Source organism: Mytilus edulis, chromosome 5 (assembly GCF_963676685.1).
Source record: "Mytilus edulis chromosome 5, xbMytEdul2.2, whole genome shotgun sequence".
In the NCBI taxonomy this organism is placed as follows: domain Eukaryota; kingdom Metazoa; phylum Mollusca; class Bivalvia; order Mytilida; family Mytilidae; genus Mytilus; species Mytilus edulis.
The window spans coordinates 73,475,123-73,493,590 of record NC_092348.1 but is presented as its reverse complement, the minus strand read 5'-3'; the positions used below and the strand labels follow the sequence as shown (position 1 = coordinate 73,493,590).

The following is an 18,468-nucleotide window of genomic DNA, read 5'->3' as shown; positions in this document are numbered from 1 at the left end:
TTCAGGGTTTGATAAATACAACACGTTGTTTCTAAGAGGTTTTTTTTAAAAACGTTGAAATTAACTTTGAAGGGCATACGATACAGTTTTGATCTTATGATGATTTTTTCACGAAAATTTGCATACAAACATTTTTCACCTATTTAAAGCAATTCAAATATTTAATAAGAAAATATCCCTTCATACAAAGATATATAAGATATAAAAGTGGTCGACATTTAAGACATTTACTTTACATTTCTATTTTATGTTTACATTTCTATCCTGTGGATAGGCACAGCTAACGTTTTGTTCTATTTCAACAGATAACGAAAACAGATTTTTGTAAACACATTTAGAAAAAATCTCCATGACATAAATATAATCTAAATATGTACAGCATTTCTTTGGAATATAATAGAGTAAAATTTGTATTACAGTAGTATTCAAATCCATTGATTTTTTTTCTTGAAGATGAATGTCTTAAACTCAATATTAATTGACTCAGGAGTTTCTGACGATGGACGATAAAGGATAATAAAGGGTTGATGATAGCTTTAATTTTATCCGTTTAGGCTACGTGAAGAAAAATGAATAACTTGCCGATATAAAAAAAAACTGCAACACAGTCAAATCAATACTTTAAACATGTACACAATATATTTACAAAAACGAATGTAGGAAAGCATTCTACAGACTTAACAGTATTGTTCAGATCACGGCATTGCCATTTTACATTATTGCTATTAAAAGTCCATGACTAAAGACCTATTTGGTCTTTTCATAGGTTTTCGTCTAGCTTCGGAATACCATTTATCTTCTTCCTCTAAAATACCATCTCCATTTCCTGTATCCCATGCCTGTTTTTGTGGGGAAACATAATTATTTTTCTGAACTTCGGGATACCACATTTCTTCTTCCGAATATACAGGGTTTATCGATCCATGTTTTATATCTTTTTTCGAAGGAGGAAAATTGCTATAATTTTTTGTATCCATTTGGTCTGTCTTTTCGTTGCTGGGTTTATTCGGTTTGATAATTCTGGTGTAACAGGTTACAATTATTTGAGACAGCTGCAGGAATAAATGAGATATATAAACCTGGTCTATTTATATAATTAATACCACGGAAATGTTAAATCGAAATGTGTTATTCCATTGCTAAAAAACAGTTTTAGTTTTTGATTTAGGTACATGATCTTTTAAAACCTATTGATCAGAAATATGTCAATTTCTATATATTATATATTATAAGCTCAGGATTCTATGCTTCGGTAATAACCTGATTTTCAACATACTTTCCTTATATTCTCAGTACATAAGAGTTACCGAAGATACCAAACGGATATTCAAACTCATTAGCAAAAACTGAAAATGTCAATGTAAAAAACGAAACGCAACATAGAAACCTAAAATACTGAGCATGAAAAACCGGGAAGATCCTGTATGCTCTGGAACGTAAAGCACATTCGAAATTTTTTTTTTTGACAAAACAAACCCTATTGAGTAACAAAGCTCATAATTGATGATGGTTGCACTAATATGGCTTGCGTTCTGTTTGGTTTTATAGATCATCACGCATTGATAATTTGATACATCCTTTTGCTCTGAAATGTTAAGGTGTGAGCACTCCTGATGAAAATGGACACAAACAAGTGTTACAGACGCACCAAATTCACAAAATTCCGTTTTGATTAATTAGTTGTGGTGGTGAAATTAACAACTATCAACAAATAGTTTGCAATAAGTGTATAATTTTAAAATATAATTTACACTAGAGGTGTGATACTCTTTTACAAATAATTAGAAGATACTATATCTTTAAGAATCACATTGGATTTTGGTGAAAAATTTTCTTTTACATGTTTTGCCTTCAGACATGTATACATGTCAGGAGCCTGTAATTCAGTGGTTTTCGTTTGTTTATGTGTTACATATTTGTTTTTCGTTCAATTTTTTTTATATAGATAAGGCCGTTAGTTTTCTCGTTTGAATTGTTTAACATTGTGATATCGGGGCCTTTTATAGCTGACTTTGCGGTATGGGCTTTGCTCATTGTTGAAGGCCGTACGGTGACCTATAGCTGTTAGTGTCTGTATAATTTTGGTCTCTTATGGACAGTTGTCTCGTTAGCAATCATAACACATCTTCTTCCTTATATTATTCATGATTTTATATAAACCATAATACTTTGTTAAATGAACATAAAAATTCAGAAGCATGATGGAGATATTATCAAGGATACTTAGTAATAGACATATTAATTTCTATGTCATTTTGTCGTTTGTAGAGAGTTGTCTCAACGAAAATAATACCACATTTGCTTAACCTTATGCAATATTACCTGAATGAGACAGGCGATTGCAACAAGGGTAACAACTGACGTTTGGTATGTATCTGCTGTCTCCCAGAACACGTCTTTACAACCCTGAAAAGGTAATAGGTTAGTGGAACAAATCACATTTCATAATATCTTACTTTTCAATATCAAGGTCAATAAAATGAGACGACACTTAAACGTCGTGGGAACTACAACCAACGGCATAAATTGGCATGGACACTAGAGGGCAGCATGCAGTTATCAACACTAGATTGTTGCCTATTTAATATATAATCGAGCTCGTTTATAACTCATTATATCATACTCTATCAAAAACATGTGCATATAAATAAAAAGGTAAACATTTTATGGTAATAAAAAATATCAAAAAGTTATCGCTTATTTAATGTGTGCTGTCTCTTTTAAAAGCGCTATGGTTACGTTATGATTTTATTGTGTTGAAAGTGTTATCAATTTGTATGACTTTTATATAATATTAGCATCATTACATGATAAGCTTATCGACCTATCTTATTTAATTCAAATTCATTTGAAAACAAATGAATATACCTATAATCTATTTACTTCACGTCATATCTGAATGTTAACACTGATACAGCATTACTTGTTTTTTCTTTCGTTTTGCAATATGAAACTTGTTGCTGGCGAAGAGTAAATGCACAAAAAAGGTTAGAGATTAATCATTTCTCTATTATCCATGAAACATGAATCAAAGCAATGATGTGGTGATGTGTGGGAATCTAAATATCGCTGTAGATGCCAGGCTGAATTGTGTCTTTCAGTCAAACACAATTATTGAAACATTATCATTTTGATAAACACATTAATCAGTCTGTGTGAACACTATCTTGCCTGGTAAAAAATGATTTTATCATAATTGAGTCCAAATTATTGATATGTTTTTTCGACTAGTTATTTTTTTAAGAATGTCAATTTACTTTGTGGAAATTTAGATAATCACGGATAACAGCTCTAATTGAAATAACATACCCTTTTGTCAATATAATTGTCTTCTCTACACGGTCCCTGGAATGCATGTGTTATTTCTATGGAATTACAGCAAGCTAGCGGAAAGTTGATTGCGTAATACTTGATCACACTATGACGAGGTTCTGCCCATTTTTCAATAAACGAATGCGACGACGTAAAATCTTCGTATCCATGAATTCCACAACAGTTGAACTAAAAATTAGAGTATATAATGTTGAAATATTTACGAAATGTTTAATCAGCTTGAAAAGTTATCAAAACATTTCAATTTATTATATGTTGCAAATGACAAGATGAAGTCAGGTAATCAAGGTAAATACTTTTATGAACGTCCTTAAAAGTCACTTAATTGAATTTTATTTGAAATGGTTAGTCTTTTTATCTACAATATTTCATCATTTAAATCTTCCTTCTCTACAGATTGTTACAATTTTATAAATGCTATTCATCTGTATTAATAAAAGTGTCATGTAAAATATAATTCATGTAATCAATGATTATCGAATTTCTAGAAGGGTTTACGAAAACTCTCACATGAGAGTTTTATTTATGTACATTCAAATTTGAATTTAAAAGATATAATTGTATAGCAATATAATATTTCCAACAGAAAGTAACCAAAAGTTAGCGTGCAATAAATTCTAATATTGCACTAGTGCAATAATTCTTCAAAATTCATGACGTCATCAATGACAAAATCTTAGTTTAAACCAATTTTTACTTTCAAATATTATATTGCTATACAATAAAAGGGTTATTGCATGAATATTGGGGAATATTGTCCCTCGTAGAACATATATTGCACTCGCAAGCTCGTGCAATATAAAATTCTACTCGGGACAATATTCCCCAATATTCATGCAATAACCCTATAGTATCAAATTTATTTTCATACAGGTTTTCCATCTTTAATTTTTTCATTGAAGTTTTTATCATTCGTTGATGTAAAATTAAACAAATCCAAAAATACTATATCCACGAGAAAAAAAAAAGAAAATACAAATTATCAACGAAACACAGCAAAAAGATAAATAATGGTTCTCTCTTAAGTGATTTAAAGCATCACTGTTAATGTCAAGCATCAAATTGAAATTATGTTCATAACCCTCCTTTATCATGAGGGTTTCAAATCTTTAAGCATATTTTTGTAATCTCTTTCTGTATCATTCTGTTTCTAGCATATGGTTACAGATGTATATGAAAAACTTATAAATCACACTCGCAGATGACATTCTAGGAAATCAATGTTAACAAAAACAGATAATCTATACACATGTAAAAACAATCACCTGTATCCTTTGATAGATTAAAAGCAATGTAATTTTACAAAGTTTTCAATGTATCTTATAGTTTAAAGAAGGTGTTTATATGTACACACTCATCTTATTGACAAATTAAAATTTTACAAAATGCATCTGTAGTGAAGCTGCGTTAGTTATGCTGGACGTTGCAATTCATTCTTTTAGATAATAAAGACATCATTTAAACGTTATTATTTAGTCCAACGAAAGAATGACAAAGATATTTCAACATTGAATAATGTTTATTATTACTTTTGAATATATTTATTCAGACTTAACCATACCTGCTGCATAAAAACATTCCATCCAATGCTAACAGGATCGTTTGATCTAAATCCTTTATAAGATTCATCTAAACTTTTCACAAAGTGCTTAAATATAAGTTTATTGACCTGAAAGTAAAGCAACAACAGTTCATTCTATTACAATTAAGGAACAGTAAAACATGATATTAATACATATGCTGGTTTCCTGTTTTGTAGAACTTAGGTTTACTGATTCATTGATAAAAAAAACCACTTAGTTGTTTTTGTTGTAAAGTGCCGGTAGTTAATGTTTAAAATGAAAGTTATGAAGGTAGTATACATATACATTTTTTGGAATTTTGAATCCTCAATGCTCTTCAACTTTGTACATGTTTGGCTTTATCAATATTTCGATTTGAGCGTCACTGATTAGTCTTATGTAGACGAAACGCGCGTCTGGCGTACTAGATCATAATCCTGGTACTTTGATAATAATACATATATTATGCAAAATTCTAATAGTATTATTATGATGTGGTAAACAAGCAAGAAAAAAACGTTTTCAATTTTGTAAATTTAACATAAAGTGAAACCAGGTACATCGAAAGATTTAGCACAATCATTCAAACTAATACAAAGCCATGTCGAGAACAATTCCACAGGCTAGTGGAACACGAAAAAGATCAAATCATAGGTCTAAGAAAAAATATCTTAAGGAACAATCTACAAAACACATCATATATTGAATTGAAAAACACTATTCATACTAATATACAAAATGTATGATGGCGATGACCTGTCTCCCACAATGCAATTGGAAAATAAATTTGTAACATATAAAGTAGCATTCTAAGTTAATATATACTTTTTCATATCATTTCTAAAATAAGCTTTAAACACCAACAACTAAATGAAAACAAAAACCTTTTTAAGGGGATATGTGTATGTGTTAGTGGGATTGATGGGGGGTGTCAGCAGATGCAGTCAATTAAAGAATTATTTTTATACATAAGAAGGTGTGGTTAATTGCCAAAGAGCCAACACTCCACTAGAGACAGAATAAAGTCAAAATTTGTACCTCAGTTCATTGTATAGTCTTTAAGGTTGATGACCCCTTCTGTAGCCATGTAATTACAAAATTCTAAAACTGCTATAGTATCAAAACAGTCAAGATAATAACAAATATATATGGGCCATTGTGTACATATACCTAGGGGAAACTTCGTGTAAAGCATTATTATTATTCATTGTTTCATTGCATTTAGTAGAAAAAGGGGATTTTGTGGCAAATAAATTTTTTTTGGTAGAAAATCCACAGTCTTTAATACAGAAAATTTTGTGATAAAATTCAGAAAATAGATTATTTACATGTTTTTCTATTAGTCCGGTGGCTACAAGCATATTTTGCACATCCTGCTTCAAGCAGGAAATTTGGCATAAACCTTCCTCAACTATTACTTTTTTATTTTAGATAGGGAGGCATTTGAAAAAAATGTCTCACTTCCGGTAAAATCCAAAATGGCGGACTTCATACTTAAATCAGCCAAATATCAAAGGCTTGTATTTGAAAAGGTGTAATTATCATGCTACAACCATAACATTTGGTACAAATCTTTGTTTTGTACTACTTTTGGATATATTATATTGTTTAGATGTCTGCAAAAATCCTACTTCCGGTAAATTCCAACATGGCGGACATTGTACTAAAATAAGCTTATTCTTTAGGGAGGGTAATTGAAATGTGTTTAAACGTATTGCTACTATCATAACATTGTGCAGAAACCTTTCTTTGGTGCTTCTAATGGATACAATGTATAAAAATCTGTCTTTAAAACCCCTACTTCCGGTAATAATCAAAATGGCGGACATAGAAATATTAATTCATTATTTAAATATTCAACTTTTTTTCAAAATGTAAAAAAAATGTTGTTTTTTGTGCTGGTCATTAATATTTTGGATTTAAGTTATCCTCAAAACCCCTAATTCTATTCTGTTGTAAATGTTTAAATGACATTTCCGGTAAAAAATATGGCGTAAATTTCAAAGATGAGTACTCAATCCATTTCTTCGATGTAGAGTTTTGGATAGATTGATTAAAAAAAAATCAGTATAAAACTAAAACATTTTTAAAATTACTACTATTTGGCCTAAAATACATGTTTATTCACAGTCCCTACCAAATGCACACAAAGCAGTGCACTGGAGACCCGATTTTCCACATTAACAACGACAGAGACATCCTTTCTTACATCAACAATGTACAAGCTATTGACAAAATGATGGGGCTTCAGAACGAGTATTTTAAAAGGGATCCTCTTTGTCGCTTTGCCATCCATTAGCTCGTCCCCCTAAATACCTGCCTTAGTATATTGCATGTTTTACATGCTGGAAAAGACCAGACCAAATTGAGGGAATAGCCTCAATTAGCCTTCCCTGTTGCTACCCAGTCCAGGCGCTTGGAATTGGCTCTTATGCTACCCAGTCCAGGTGCTAATGGATGGCGAAGGCACAAAGAGCATCCTTTAAAAAAAAAATCTTTCTGAGGCCTCATCATTTTGTCAGACGCTTGTACATGTGAATGTAAGAAAGGATGATGTGAAAAATTGTGTCTCCCGTAGACTGCCTTGTGTGCATGAGGTGGTAACCGTGAATGAACATGTCTTTTTGGCCGAATTGTAGTAGCAGTTTTAAAAATGTTTTAGTACTTCAGTAATTTTATTTTGTTTTAATCAATCTATCCAAAACTCTACATCGAAGATAAGCATTGAGGATTCATCTTTGAAATTTACGCTAGATTGTTTTTTTTTTACCGGAAATGATAACTTTGTATTTTAACTTTTACAGCAGAATAGAATAAGTGGTTTGAGGATAACTTAAAGCCAGCACAATAAACAACATTTTCTTAACATTTTGAAAAAAGTTGAATATATAAAAAAAGAAATTGATATTTCTATGTCCGCCATTTTGGATATTACCGGAAGTAAGGGTTTTAAAGAAATATGTCTTATACATTGTATTCATAAGAAGCACCAAATAAATGGTTCCTGCACAATGTAATGATAGTAGCAATATGTTTAAACATATTTTAATTACCCTCCCTAAAAAATAAGCTTATTTTAGTACAATGTCCGCCATACTAAATTTTACCGGAAGTAGGGTTTTTCAAGACATCTAATCTATATAATATATACAAATGTAGTAAAAACACAAAGGTTTGTACCAAATATTATGATAGTAGCATGGTTATAACACCTTTTCACATACTAGCCTTTGATATTGGGCTGATTTAAGTATGAAGTCCGCCATTTTGGATTTTACCGGAAGTACGACATTTTGTTCAAATGCCTCCCTATCTGAAATAAAAGAGTAATAAATGAGAAAGGTCTATGCAAAATTTCATGCTTGTAGCAGGATGTGCACAATTTTTCACAAAGCCGCCGTACTATATGATGTGCTAGCGTTTATTGTTTTGCAAAAAGTCCCGAACAACCTTTCAATTACAAAATACATCGTGCTGAGTCACGAAAGTCGAGTGCACCCTAAAAGGTGTACTTGATTCGGTCCATATTTATATTTGATTTCACCAATACCTAAATAATTAACTTTCTTAAAGGAAATCATTGCTAGCACTGCATGCAATAACTCTCTATTATCAAGCTGTCGATTTTCTATAAAATTTCCATATGTTGAGTCAACAGAAGGGTATTTAATCCTTAACAATGTGGAAAACGCATACAGTATAGTAAGCTATAAAAGAAAAAAGTAGACATTTCGAATAATCAAATTTATCGGCCTGAATAATGTAAAGAGTAGGAAACAAAAAACAAATATCACAAACAGCAGCAAACAACAATCACTGAATAAGAGGCTCCGGACTTCGGACAGGACATTCAGAATGTGGCTTGGATACAAAGGTATATTTCTTGAACTGCAACATCGTTATTTTTATGAAATCATGGGTGTGCGGAGTGTACAATGGTGTATGAATTATCAAACAGGATGCAACAAATAACTAGCACTTTAAAACTAAAACGCTACATTAAACTTATACCGAATTCAATGTTCAGTCATTCAACGTTCTAGAGGTTCTGTTCTTAAATGTTTGTCATGCAAATGAAAATGTACCTTGTATCTCAAGAATGGAAGATTTGTAGTAAAACATAGTTAAAAAAACAATTTGATAGTTTTCCTTTTTCGACTTATTCCCGACTTTAATGTGTAAAAGCAACAGTAGCCAAATTAATCTTTTGAATACCTACTATGGTTCGATCAGCTGAAAATAACACAACTGCTGCGATCTGTATTAGAGTAAGTATACTCAAGGATACCACATACTGAAAAATAGATAATTAATGTTTAATGCTGTCGTTGTGACGAGAAGAAAAATGTACTTAATGCCAAAAAATATAGGTTTGGTTAATTGGAACTATTTATTCCTGAAACTAGAACATAAATAAAACCAAAAGCATTCGGGTAAATGAGAGAATAATAGAGATACAAAAACTTTTAAAAAGTGGCAAAAGATACCAGAAGGACATTCAAACTCATAGATAAGAAATAAACTACGCCAGGACTAAAAAGAAAAAGACAAACAGAAAAACAATAGTACACAAGACACAACATAGAAAACTAAGGACTAAGCAAAAATCGAACTCCACCAAAACTTGATCTCGGTTGCTCCGGAAAGGTAACAGATTCTGTTTCACATGTGGCACCCGTCGTGTTGCTCATATTATTACAAACCAAATAAATAGTTTAATTCGGAAGGTCACCTTCATGGAAACAGAACGGGGTTGTAGTAACAACATAAGGAACATATCAAATATTATCTGTGAAACGGACAGTCCGTAACGGTCAACTAAATCTTGATGGCGTCCATAAAATTTACGAAGGGATGATTTCAACTTCATCATTTGGAACTCTTAGTTTAATAGTTTCCATGTTTAACATCAGGTAATAGCTACACAGTTTCTGAATTTTTTACACAAACAAACAAAGGCTTAGAAGGTGTATTTTAGATAGAAAATTCAAAATGAGTGATCATAAATATTGCCTAAAAAAACAGCATTTAATATCAGAAACAGACACTCCTAAGACATATCATATAACGACCAATCAGAAGTCATTTGTTCAGCTAATTCGAATATTCAAAAGGTTTATATGCTGATATGAATGACATTATTTTGCGAGATCTAACTTTCTCTCAAACAGTTTGCCTAATAATGAGTGCAAGGTCAGATTAAAAAAAAACATACGTGGCTATGATTGCCTAATAAACTTTTGAAGGATATTATCTTGGTTTTTGTTTGTACTCATAGTTATTCAACTGAGAATCTGATTTGATAACAAAATTTTGACGCATATAAATGAAACATCAATCTGTTTTAATGTCTGCTGAAGCTTTTTGGACGGCACATGTGTTCCACTTTTACTCTAAACCAAATAAGGGAATCTGTATACCCATAGTGTTATGTAGACAAAAAGCGCGTCTGGCGTATTAAATTGTAATCCTGGTACCTTTGATAACTAGTTAAAGTCATATGAAGTGCGTTTTTATTTTTATTATAATGTAAAAGAAATTTTTGAACCAATGCAAGCATATCTACTAAGCAAATCCTCTTTGCACGTTTTGTACATTTATTACAAATCTATAATATACTATCGACAAGCAGTATTTCATGCATTAATTGTTGTATGCTAGGTATTTAATTATCATTTTTTTTAAAGTATACTTGACCATTGAGCACAAGAAATCGAATACAAATGAATTGATATAGTGATGTGTATTAATTTGTTTTATATTTTCGATGTGTTCCTAATTATTGATAACAGTTTTAACTGATGTGGTGTATTGAATTAGCTATATAAGAATACATTATTAATTCCAGTGAACGTGTTTCTACATTCTTTCATTACGGTTTTATTCTCGAACTTGCGCTATTCCGAAAAAATAGCAGCTATAAGATAATTATGCAATAGCAGTACATTTCTGCATGTTTTGATAAAATAGGGGGTCTTCTTTTACACAAAGTCCGCGTCTACTTGTTTAGAAGAAAAACTAAGTATTGAAGTATATAAAACAGATCAAATTTGTTTTTAACATTTGAAGCAGCATATGACCTAAAAATAAATTCAAGTCTTAATTTTTTTCAATGTTTTAAGTTATTTGTTTTGTGTTTTAGTACACAAAGAAAAGTTTGCGTTTTGAGAAACAAAATAAAAGATAGGAAAAAAACCAATAATAGCACATACACATACTGTTTACTTAAACTTTTATCACTGTTAAAAGTATTTATTAAGGAAAATGATATGTATTTTGACTACATCTTAATTCCAATCTTGCTGCTAGAGCTTAGCTATCATACTTTAGTCATTATTTGTGTGGGTCTATGCTAAGTTAATCAATTAAATATGCATCAATAAGTACCGTCAGTGTCAAACGCCTTGACCTCCGATACGTTCCGACTAAACCAAGAACTGCAATTGCACAGATGATTGTACCAAACACTAGAAGAAATAATCCGCATGCTCTGATGAATCCTATATAATTCATGTCTTTCAGTGGGTCCGACATTGTAACATCTGGTGGGTTTGAAATTCTTATATTTGAGTACTTGTTGATATCTGAAAAATTATTACAAACAGATTGTTTCATACTAGTAATTTCAAAATCATATAAACTTTTACTGCTCGGTGTGAGCCAAGGATCCATGTTGAAGACCGGGCTTACCTATAACTGTTATTCTATTACAAATTGTGACTTAAATGAAGTGTTGTCTCATTGGCACTCATACCACATCTTCTTATATCTGTTAACTCATATTTGTAATTCGTTTATTGCCTTGTACATAAATCAAGCCGTTATTTTTCTCATTTGATTGATTTTACATGATATTATGGGAATTTTAATAGCTAACCATGTGGTATAGGTTTTGCTTATTGTTGTAGGTCTTATTTTGACCTGAAGTAAACTATTATTTCATTTGTTCTCTGGTTGAGAGTTGTTTCATTGGCGCTTATACCTCATCTGTTTAAAATTAAGCTATTAGTGAACTATTACGGATCATATGCATATTTCTAATGATGGGGATATCAGAATTTATTGATTTTTGTTCAGTATAAACTTCAAACATACAAACTTAATTCAGTTAAGATTTTGTAATTGATGTTTCTCTCAATCGATTCATGACTTTCGAATAGCGATATACTGCTGTTGCTTTTATTTATTCATATATTGATTGTAAGATAAGTTTAATCTTTACATTATAATATCATGCGAATATTTTGTGTGGATTGGAAAATAAATCGATAAAAAGGCAGCAGATGCGGAATGATTTCTAACTATTAAACGGGAATTCAAAGATCACAGGCTATTCATAACCGAATGCCTTTCGTTCTTCATTGAACTATTGAAATAAAATTGAAAATATTATCGATAGACATTTCTACAATCAATATTTCAAATTGATTACCTTTACGAATAGGTTTATTCGAAGAACCAATAAGTTTAAAGGAATCGATCCTAAAAAAATGAGTATATTGTCAGTGAGTAACTTGCATTTGTTTATGGTGGTGAACTTTATACTCCTCATTTTAGATATCATCTAAGATGGTGAAAAAAGTTATCACAAAGGGAATTATTAGAAAGTGGTAGAAACCTTGTTACCTATTACTGCTTAGACATATGTTCATTCATCTTCTAATTGGTAAACGATAAATTTAAATTATCTTCTTCAGACCAAACTCAGGCTTTTTAGCTGTAAATGTTAGTATTTTATTACACATGTTACAGTTATGAAAAGAATTATTGCAAACATAATAGAATTCCATTGGTTTTTATCATTCTAGTCATGCCATTGTCAAGTACTTCTAAAGAACTGCGGACATAACTTTTCTACGACTAAATTATATTAACATTCTATCAGTGTTCTTAATGTATTTTATAGTTCTATGGATTAACTATTCACGCATTGTGCTTGCTGTATGAGCACAAAATATGTTTGATCCAAAGATACATGGAAAGGGTTCGTGCAAACATCTGTAAACACAAACCTTTCATCATGTTTCTGATATTGTCTTTAGCTTTGTCGAAAGTTGGAGAGAATCCAGCAATAATATAAAGTCCACCACCTAATGATACAGCTCCTGTTATCTGAAACCAAAAGAACAATTTCTGTTGATGTTGGATGCAATTTTACCAGACTTTAATTATAAGAATATCCAAAGTCAAGATGAACTATAACACACATGTCACATTGCTACCTATATAAATCCTTTCTTATATGAAAACTCTTATTTTACTTAAGTCGGATAAAATATTCTTGTTTGGAGTCATTTTATTTTAGTCTGTCGTGGAAGGTCTTTTTGTACAAATTTGGAGTGTTAGCTATCGAAATATCTGCTTTTCTTTTATAAAGTGCACTTCATAAATAAGATAAAACATATGTTAAAATTCTAATTAAAAAATAAGAAAAAACAAAACCTACGATGTAAGAAATACACCTCAATTTTTCCATGGGTAGTAGGCGATGTTTGTTTAAATATACACAAACGCCGGTGTCATGACTCATTAAAATCGCATTTCATTGGCAAATTTTCTAAATAAATTTTGGTAGCGTGAGTTTTTAATATCAATCTATCAACACGTAGCCTTAAAATAGAAAAATATCAAAATAGAAACTGAAGCTAGATTATATTTCAAAAATATTTGCTTTGGATATTTTAAGACAAAGCAGTTAACTGAAACACGCATGAAGGTGAAAAGATGTTCACGAGTCTCTGTAAATTGCTAATATTAATGTATTTTTTTCAAATCGAGAGATTTGTGACCATTTGTCTATTATTCAAACGTTCACAAATATCGCTTAGCTCTTTACTAAAATGAAGTATAAACATATATATATCAGATATCAGATACAAAAAAAAAATTGTTCACCCATATCAAACATTTAAAAAACACAGAAACAGTAGTATGCAATTTAAATTTGGCCAACCCCTCTGACCATTCAAATTGTTTGAAACATAGGTCCTCAGAGACGTATTTATAACAAGAATGATAGTTTTATAAAAATGTCACGAAATATCATAAATCTAGTTTTAACGACATTAGAAATGATCTGTTTTGGTCGACCCACATTGGTTATAAACTGTGTGTCTTTTGAATTTTTTACCGGTCTCTGGACAAAAAATCATTACAAGTCTCGGTATTGTTTGTTGTTGATACGATGACTTTTGAATAGTGAACTCAGCAGTTGTTATTAGCTGTTGTACTTGCAAATGATGTTTTGATAACTGATTTATTTATTTTAATTTAATTCATTTATATGGCAAACATCGTAACGAGCGTATCAATTCTTCATACTTTGTTTTTCTTATTTGTCCATTTAGGAAAAACAATTTTTAGTTTCGGCTGAACGAATTGAAAATAAACAAGAACATAAATGGTAGTTGTTGTAGTAGAGTTATGTTGTCACGAAATAGAAGTTCCTATATAATATAAGTTCCAAGTGGAAATAATATTCTGGAATATTATGTCCACTGAAATAAATATTACAGTAAATGCTCCTACAGAATAAATGGTATAGAATATTTGTTCCAATAAGAACAGATATTATGACATTGTTTATCACAAAGTTTCCAGTAGAACTTCTGTAAGGCGGAACAAATATACGTTGACAATGTGAATTCAAAAAGCGACCAATGTTATGAAATTAAGAGCATTAATTTCAAGAATTGTTCAAAACAATGAGTTTTTTTCGATTCCATGCTGCAATTATTTATTAACACTATATGTACATAAACGAGTGTAGTGTCGAAGGTTTATCATATGATATTTCCCATTCGATACATTTATTAAATGCTATTGACATATGCTATTGCATTTAATTCTTAAAACCATCTGAACATATAAGTTAGACAAGACGTCATCCTTTGATTCAGAACCATAGTTTTGAAGTTTTGAATCACTAATTTCCAAGCTGATTCATCTTGTAATTGTTAAGGTAATGTGTTTTAGTATGGAAGATAGCTTTTTTGATAACGGTCAAATATATGTGTAAAGGTTAACATTAAAGTTAGTTTTGATTTGACATAAATATGAATAAAAGGATCACACTTTAAATGGAAGTAACAGTTTATTTGTTTCAGGTGTCTAAAGCAATAACGCTGTCCAGATAAACATACACATGATAAACGATAAATTATCTTTAAAAGGAACAATTTCAAAATTATATTAGTTGTTATCTAGAAAGTACACTTAACAAATATTTTCAAATTGTATGGTATACTCACAAATATTATAATATTGCAGATATAAAAAGATAATGCACATATTTTTTCCATTATGTCTGAATTGGTGTATTTTATTCGAATAAAGTAAACAGGTCCACTATAGTTTAATACATGTCTTATTTACTCCAGTGTCTGTGATATGTTAAAAAAAAGTTACGTGTTTGATTTTATATCTAATTGTGATAACGCAGACTTTGGCACCAACAATTGACACAGACAGGTGGTTTTTTAGCTTAATATATTTATCATATTGTTGATTCCAACAGTTTTGTGACTGATTAGGGTTGTAGGTTCAATAATATTACTTATCCAAAAATCGTTAATGTAACTCCTGTCTTTCACAAAGTAGGAAGATGAATAACTTCGTCATAAATAAGGATATCAAAAAGATTATAAAAGTCTAGAAAGAAAACTAATTGATAGATTATTTTCGAATTTTATTCAAACATGCATAGCAGGAATCACTTATACTGTCAACGCACTGGTCTCGATAATTTTTAGTACATTGATTCCCTCAGTTTTTGTTTGTCACCTAGATTTTGTTCTTTTTGGATGACTTACAAGATTTGATCATCGATAACTACTGTCGCAAAAATTGTTCCGAATGTTCTTTACCTGATTCTGAATCAATCTCCGTACAGCGTTTGTTTCATTTCCGTATACTTAGTACACTACAATACAATGACCTTCTGTAATATATCTAAAATCTCTATTTGCTTTTTTTTAAATTAACACTTTCTTTGTTCAGTACACGGAGGTGCGATTTTTAGTCGCCATCTTTGTGAACTAGATTTTATGTAATCTCGAGCGTATTTTAACGTTGTACATCGGTTTGGAGACAAATTCCACACAACGTGTGGCAGAGGTCATATTGAGTGTAGTGATACGAAGTAGGTACGGAACGGATGTGAGCTCTGCGCCGGAGATTGATTCTGATTCTGGAAACATAACAGATCAAGGTAATTCAAAATTACGTATGATACGGGTCATTTAAGTTTTTGAAAAAACAAATTTCAGAAATTGACCACTTTTTTATAATTAGATCTTCAAAAAAATACTATATCCTTATATTTTATATTTAAAATTACAGATAATTGAAAATAAATGAGTTACCAAAATATTTGAATATTTATTATACTGAATTTCTTTCAATTTTGTCTTTTACAGCTGAATTTTATTTAAAAGTATTTTCTGTGACGTCACGAACATGACAACGTTACGGGTATTAGAAAAATCAACAGAAGTGAAGCAAGATGTTTTTATTATTTAATTTTGAGAGTCAGATAATAAAATCTGAGCCCAAACGTAGAACTTAAGCACTGTCTTTAATAACATGATGAAAATTCAATTCATTGTCCTTTAAATTATAAATTTTTGATTGGTCTGCTCAGCCATGTGAAAGATAACATTAAAACTCTTGTGTTAGCCAATCCAAATATGGCATTTCAACGTGAAGTATGATAAAGTAATTTATTACATATTATCAGGGAAATGTTTAGGTTGCACTCAGAACACAACGGCCAATTTACTTTCTTTGTGTATTTATCAATACCGATCAATAAAAAAAAACCCTAACGTTCGTTTTCGCATTACAAACTATTATTTTATCCTTTTACATTGTTATCATTGGTATTGAATTAAAACGTAGGAATACAAAACAAGTCTATCAAAATTCAACATTTTCTCATTTTGTGTGGTCTGTATGCGTAGCTTATTTGTTTTAACTGGTGACACTGTCATTTCCTTTTGCATTTCTGATTTCCAATTTTTTTTCCTCGTGTAGTTATTTACTTGGCTGTCATTTCATTGTATTTTGCATAGAAAATGAATAATATTAAAACAATTGAAAACGGGATATAACATTATCATTCATTCTGAATATTTTGCATTGTATTAAAAACTTTTACGCTTGAACAGCTCTTGATTCTCTCTATACATGAACAACATCTCATTTTTTCCTTTTTCTTTTTTCCAAAAAAAAAACCCCCAATATTCTTAACTCATTTTTTTTTTCGAAGTTAGATAAATTTTATTAAAACTAATTTACTTTCAATGACTAAGATTGAGAAACGATTATAAAAATCCTATCAACTTTTACAGAACTTGTACCCTACAAAGAGAAAATAAAGGAAATCAATTACTTGGTGTATGGTAGTAAGACAATGACTTATAATAGTATTAAGGGAGGATAAAAGGATTCATCTGTTGCTGACAGTGAGGGCAGATAAATTCCGTAAAAGTGCCAATATACAAAATGTGCCTGGTTTGATTTAAAACAAATTGATTTAATTTAACATTTCTAACAACCCTAAATAATAAGCATTTTTTTTTTTTTTTATGTTTGTTATATCGAAGTAGCTAAAAAAAACTTAAATTATCTATGTTGCATTATATCTTGAATTTTTGTAACTATGAAATATACTGATATTAAATAATATAGAACTGAAACAGTTACTAGTTCCAACGGTTAAATAATATGAGAACTAAAATCAAACAGAAATAAATTGCAATGAGTACATTTACATGTACAGAAGACCCTAACAATACTATGTTGTTCAAAATATTTATTACACTTGGATACAATGGTTCATACTTGTCTTTTGTTTAGTATTTACTTACTCTAGACATTTCCAGAATTGTAAAATGATATGATTCTCTTATAGACGATATAAATTCGTGCATAATCACAAATCAAACATGTTTTAAACATAAAAAAAACTTCTCTTTGGTATAGTGAAATATAAATATGCAAGAACTCTGCTGCGATCATTTTTATCGTTGCTATACGTACGTACGCTTATAAACAGAATGTAGATATTAATATGTGTGTCAACAGCATCCCTTTAGTAGACGACATGTTCTTGTATACACATTATGAATCAATTAATTCAATAAACATATATTGAATTTAAGTACACATTTATTGGTTGAAGGACCGAGTTTGCTTTTCTCTTAAAAATTGGGTTTGAACTGCATGTGCTCTTAGAACAGTATTCTAGGCCTTTGTCGTTTATTTTCATACTCGCGATATGATTGGTTGAGCACTTTTCGTTTTTGTAAATGTGTAACACAATCTATTATATATATGCCCGTGCCCCGAAGACAGTCTGTATCTATTTTCTATTTTGGTTTCTATTTTGATCGCATTTAATATTCAATCGTTGTTTTTTATATAAATCATTTCGTTGATTTTCTCGCTTAAATTGTATTCATTGTGTCATGTCTTATAAATTTCTATATGGGAAGCTCTATATGCACCAATAACCTTGTGAGTCCTCTCATGTGTTCAAACTTCTTGCTATTTAAGTGAATTGTTACAAAAA

The 18,468-nt window shown here is 30.4% G+C and overlaps 1 protein-coding gene and 1 long non-coding RNA gene across 2 annotated transcripts; both read right to left on the bottom strand.

The window, feature by feature from the left end:
• Positions 1–438: 438 nt before the first annotated feature.
• LOC139525237 (tetraspanin-18B-like) lies at positions 439–8,161 on the bottom strand. Its single transcript, XM_071320431.1, has 5 exons — positions 8,120–8,161; positions 4,895–5,002; positions 3,310–3,501; positions 2,323–2,406; positions 439–1,052 (listed from the first exon to the last, which is right to left on the bottom strand). Exons 1-5 carry the CDS (start codon positions 8,159–8,161, stop codon positions 726–728), a joined length of 753 nt encoding a protein of 250 aa, XP_071176532.1. The 3' UTR covers positions 439–725.
• A 950-nt stretch (positions 8,162–9,111) lies between these two features.
• On the bottom strand, positions 9,112–11,422 carry LOC139522511 (uncharacterized). The gene is made up of 2 exons (XR_011664455.1): positions 11,283–11,422; positions 9,112–9,189 (listed from the first exon to the last, which is right to left on the bottom strand). It is a non-coding gene; the product is annotated as an uncharacterized lncRNA (long non-coding RNA).
• Positions 11,423–18,468: the final 7,046 nt, after the last annotated feature.

Bases quoted from the DNA above. Each gene is read 5' to 3' on its own strand.
- LOC139525237 (XM_071320431.1), bottom strand. From the start codon at position 8,161: ATGGCGGACTTCATACTTAAATCAGCCCAATATCAAAGGCTA. The intron at 5,003-8,119 runs GTATGTGAAAAG...CTTTACTTTCAG, and splicing joins CAGCCCAATATCAAAGGCTA to GTCAATAAACTTATATTTAA. The intron at 3,502-4,894 runs GTATGGTTAAGT...TCTAATTTTTAG, and splicing joins GGAATGTTTTTATGCAGCAG to TTCAACTGTTGTGGAATTCA.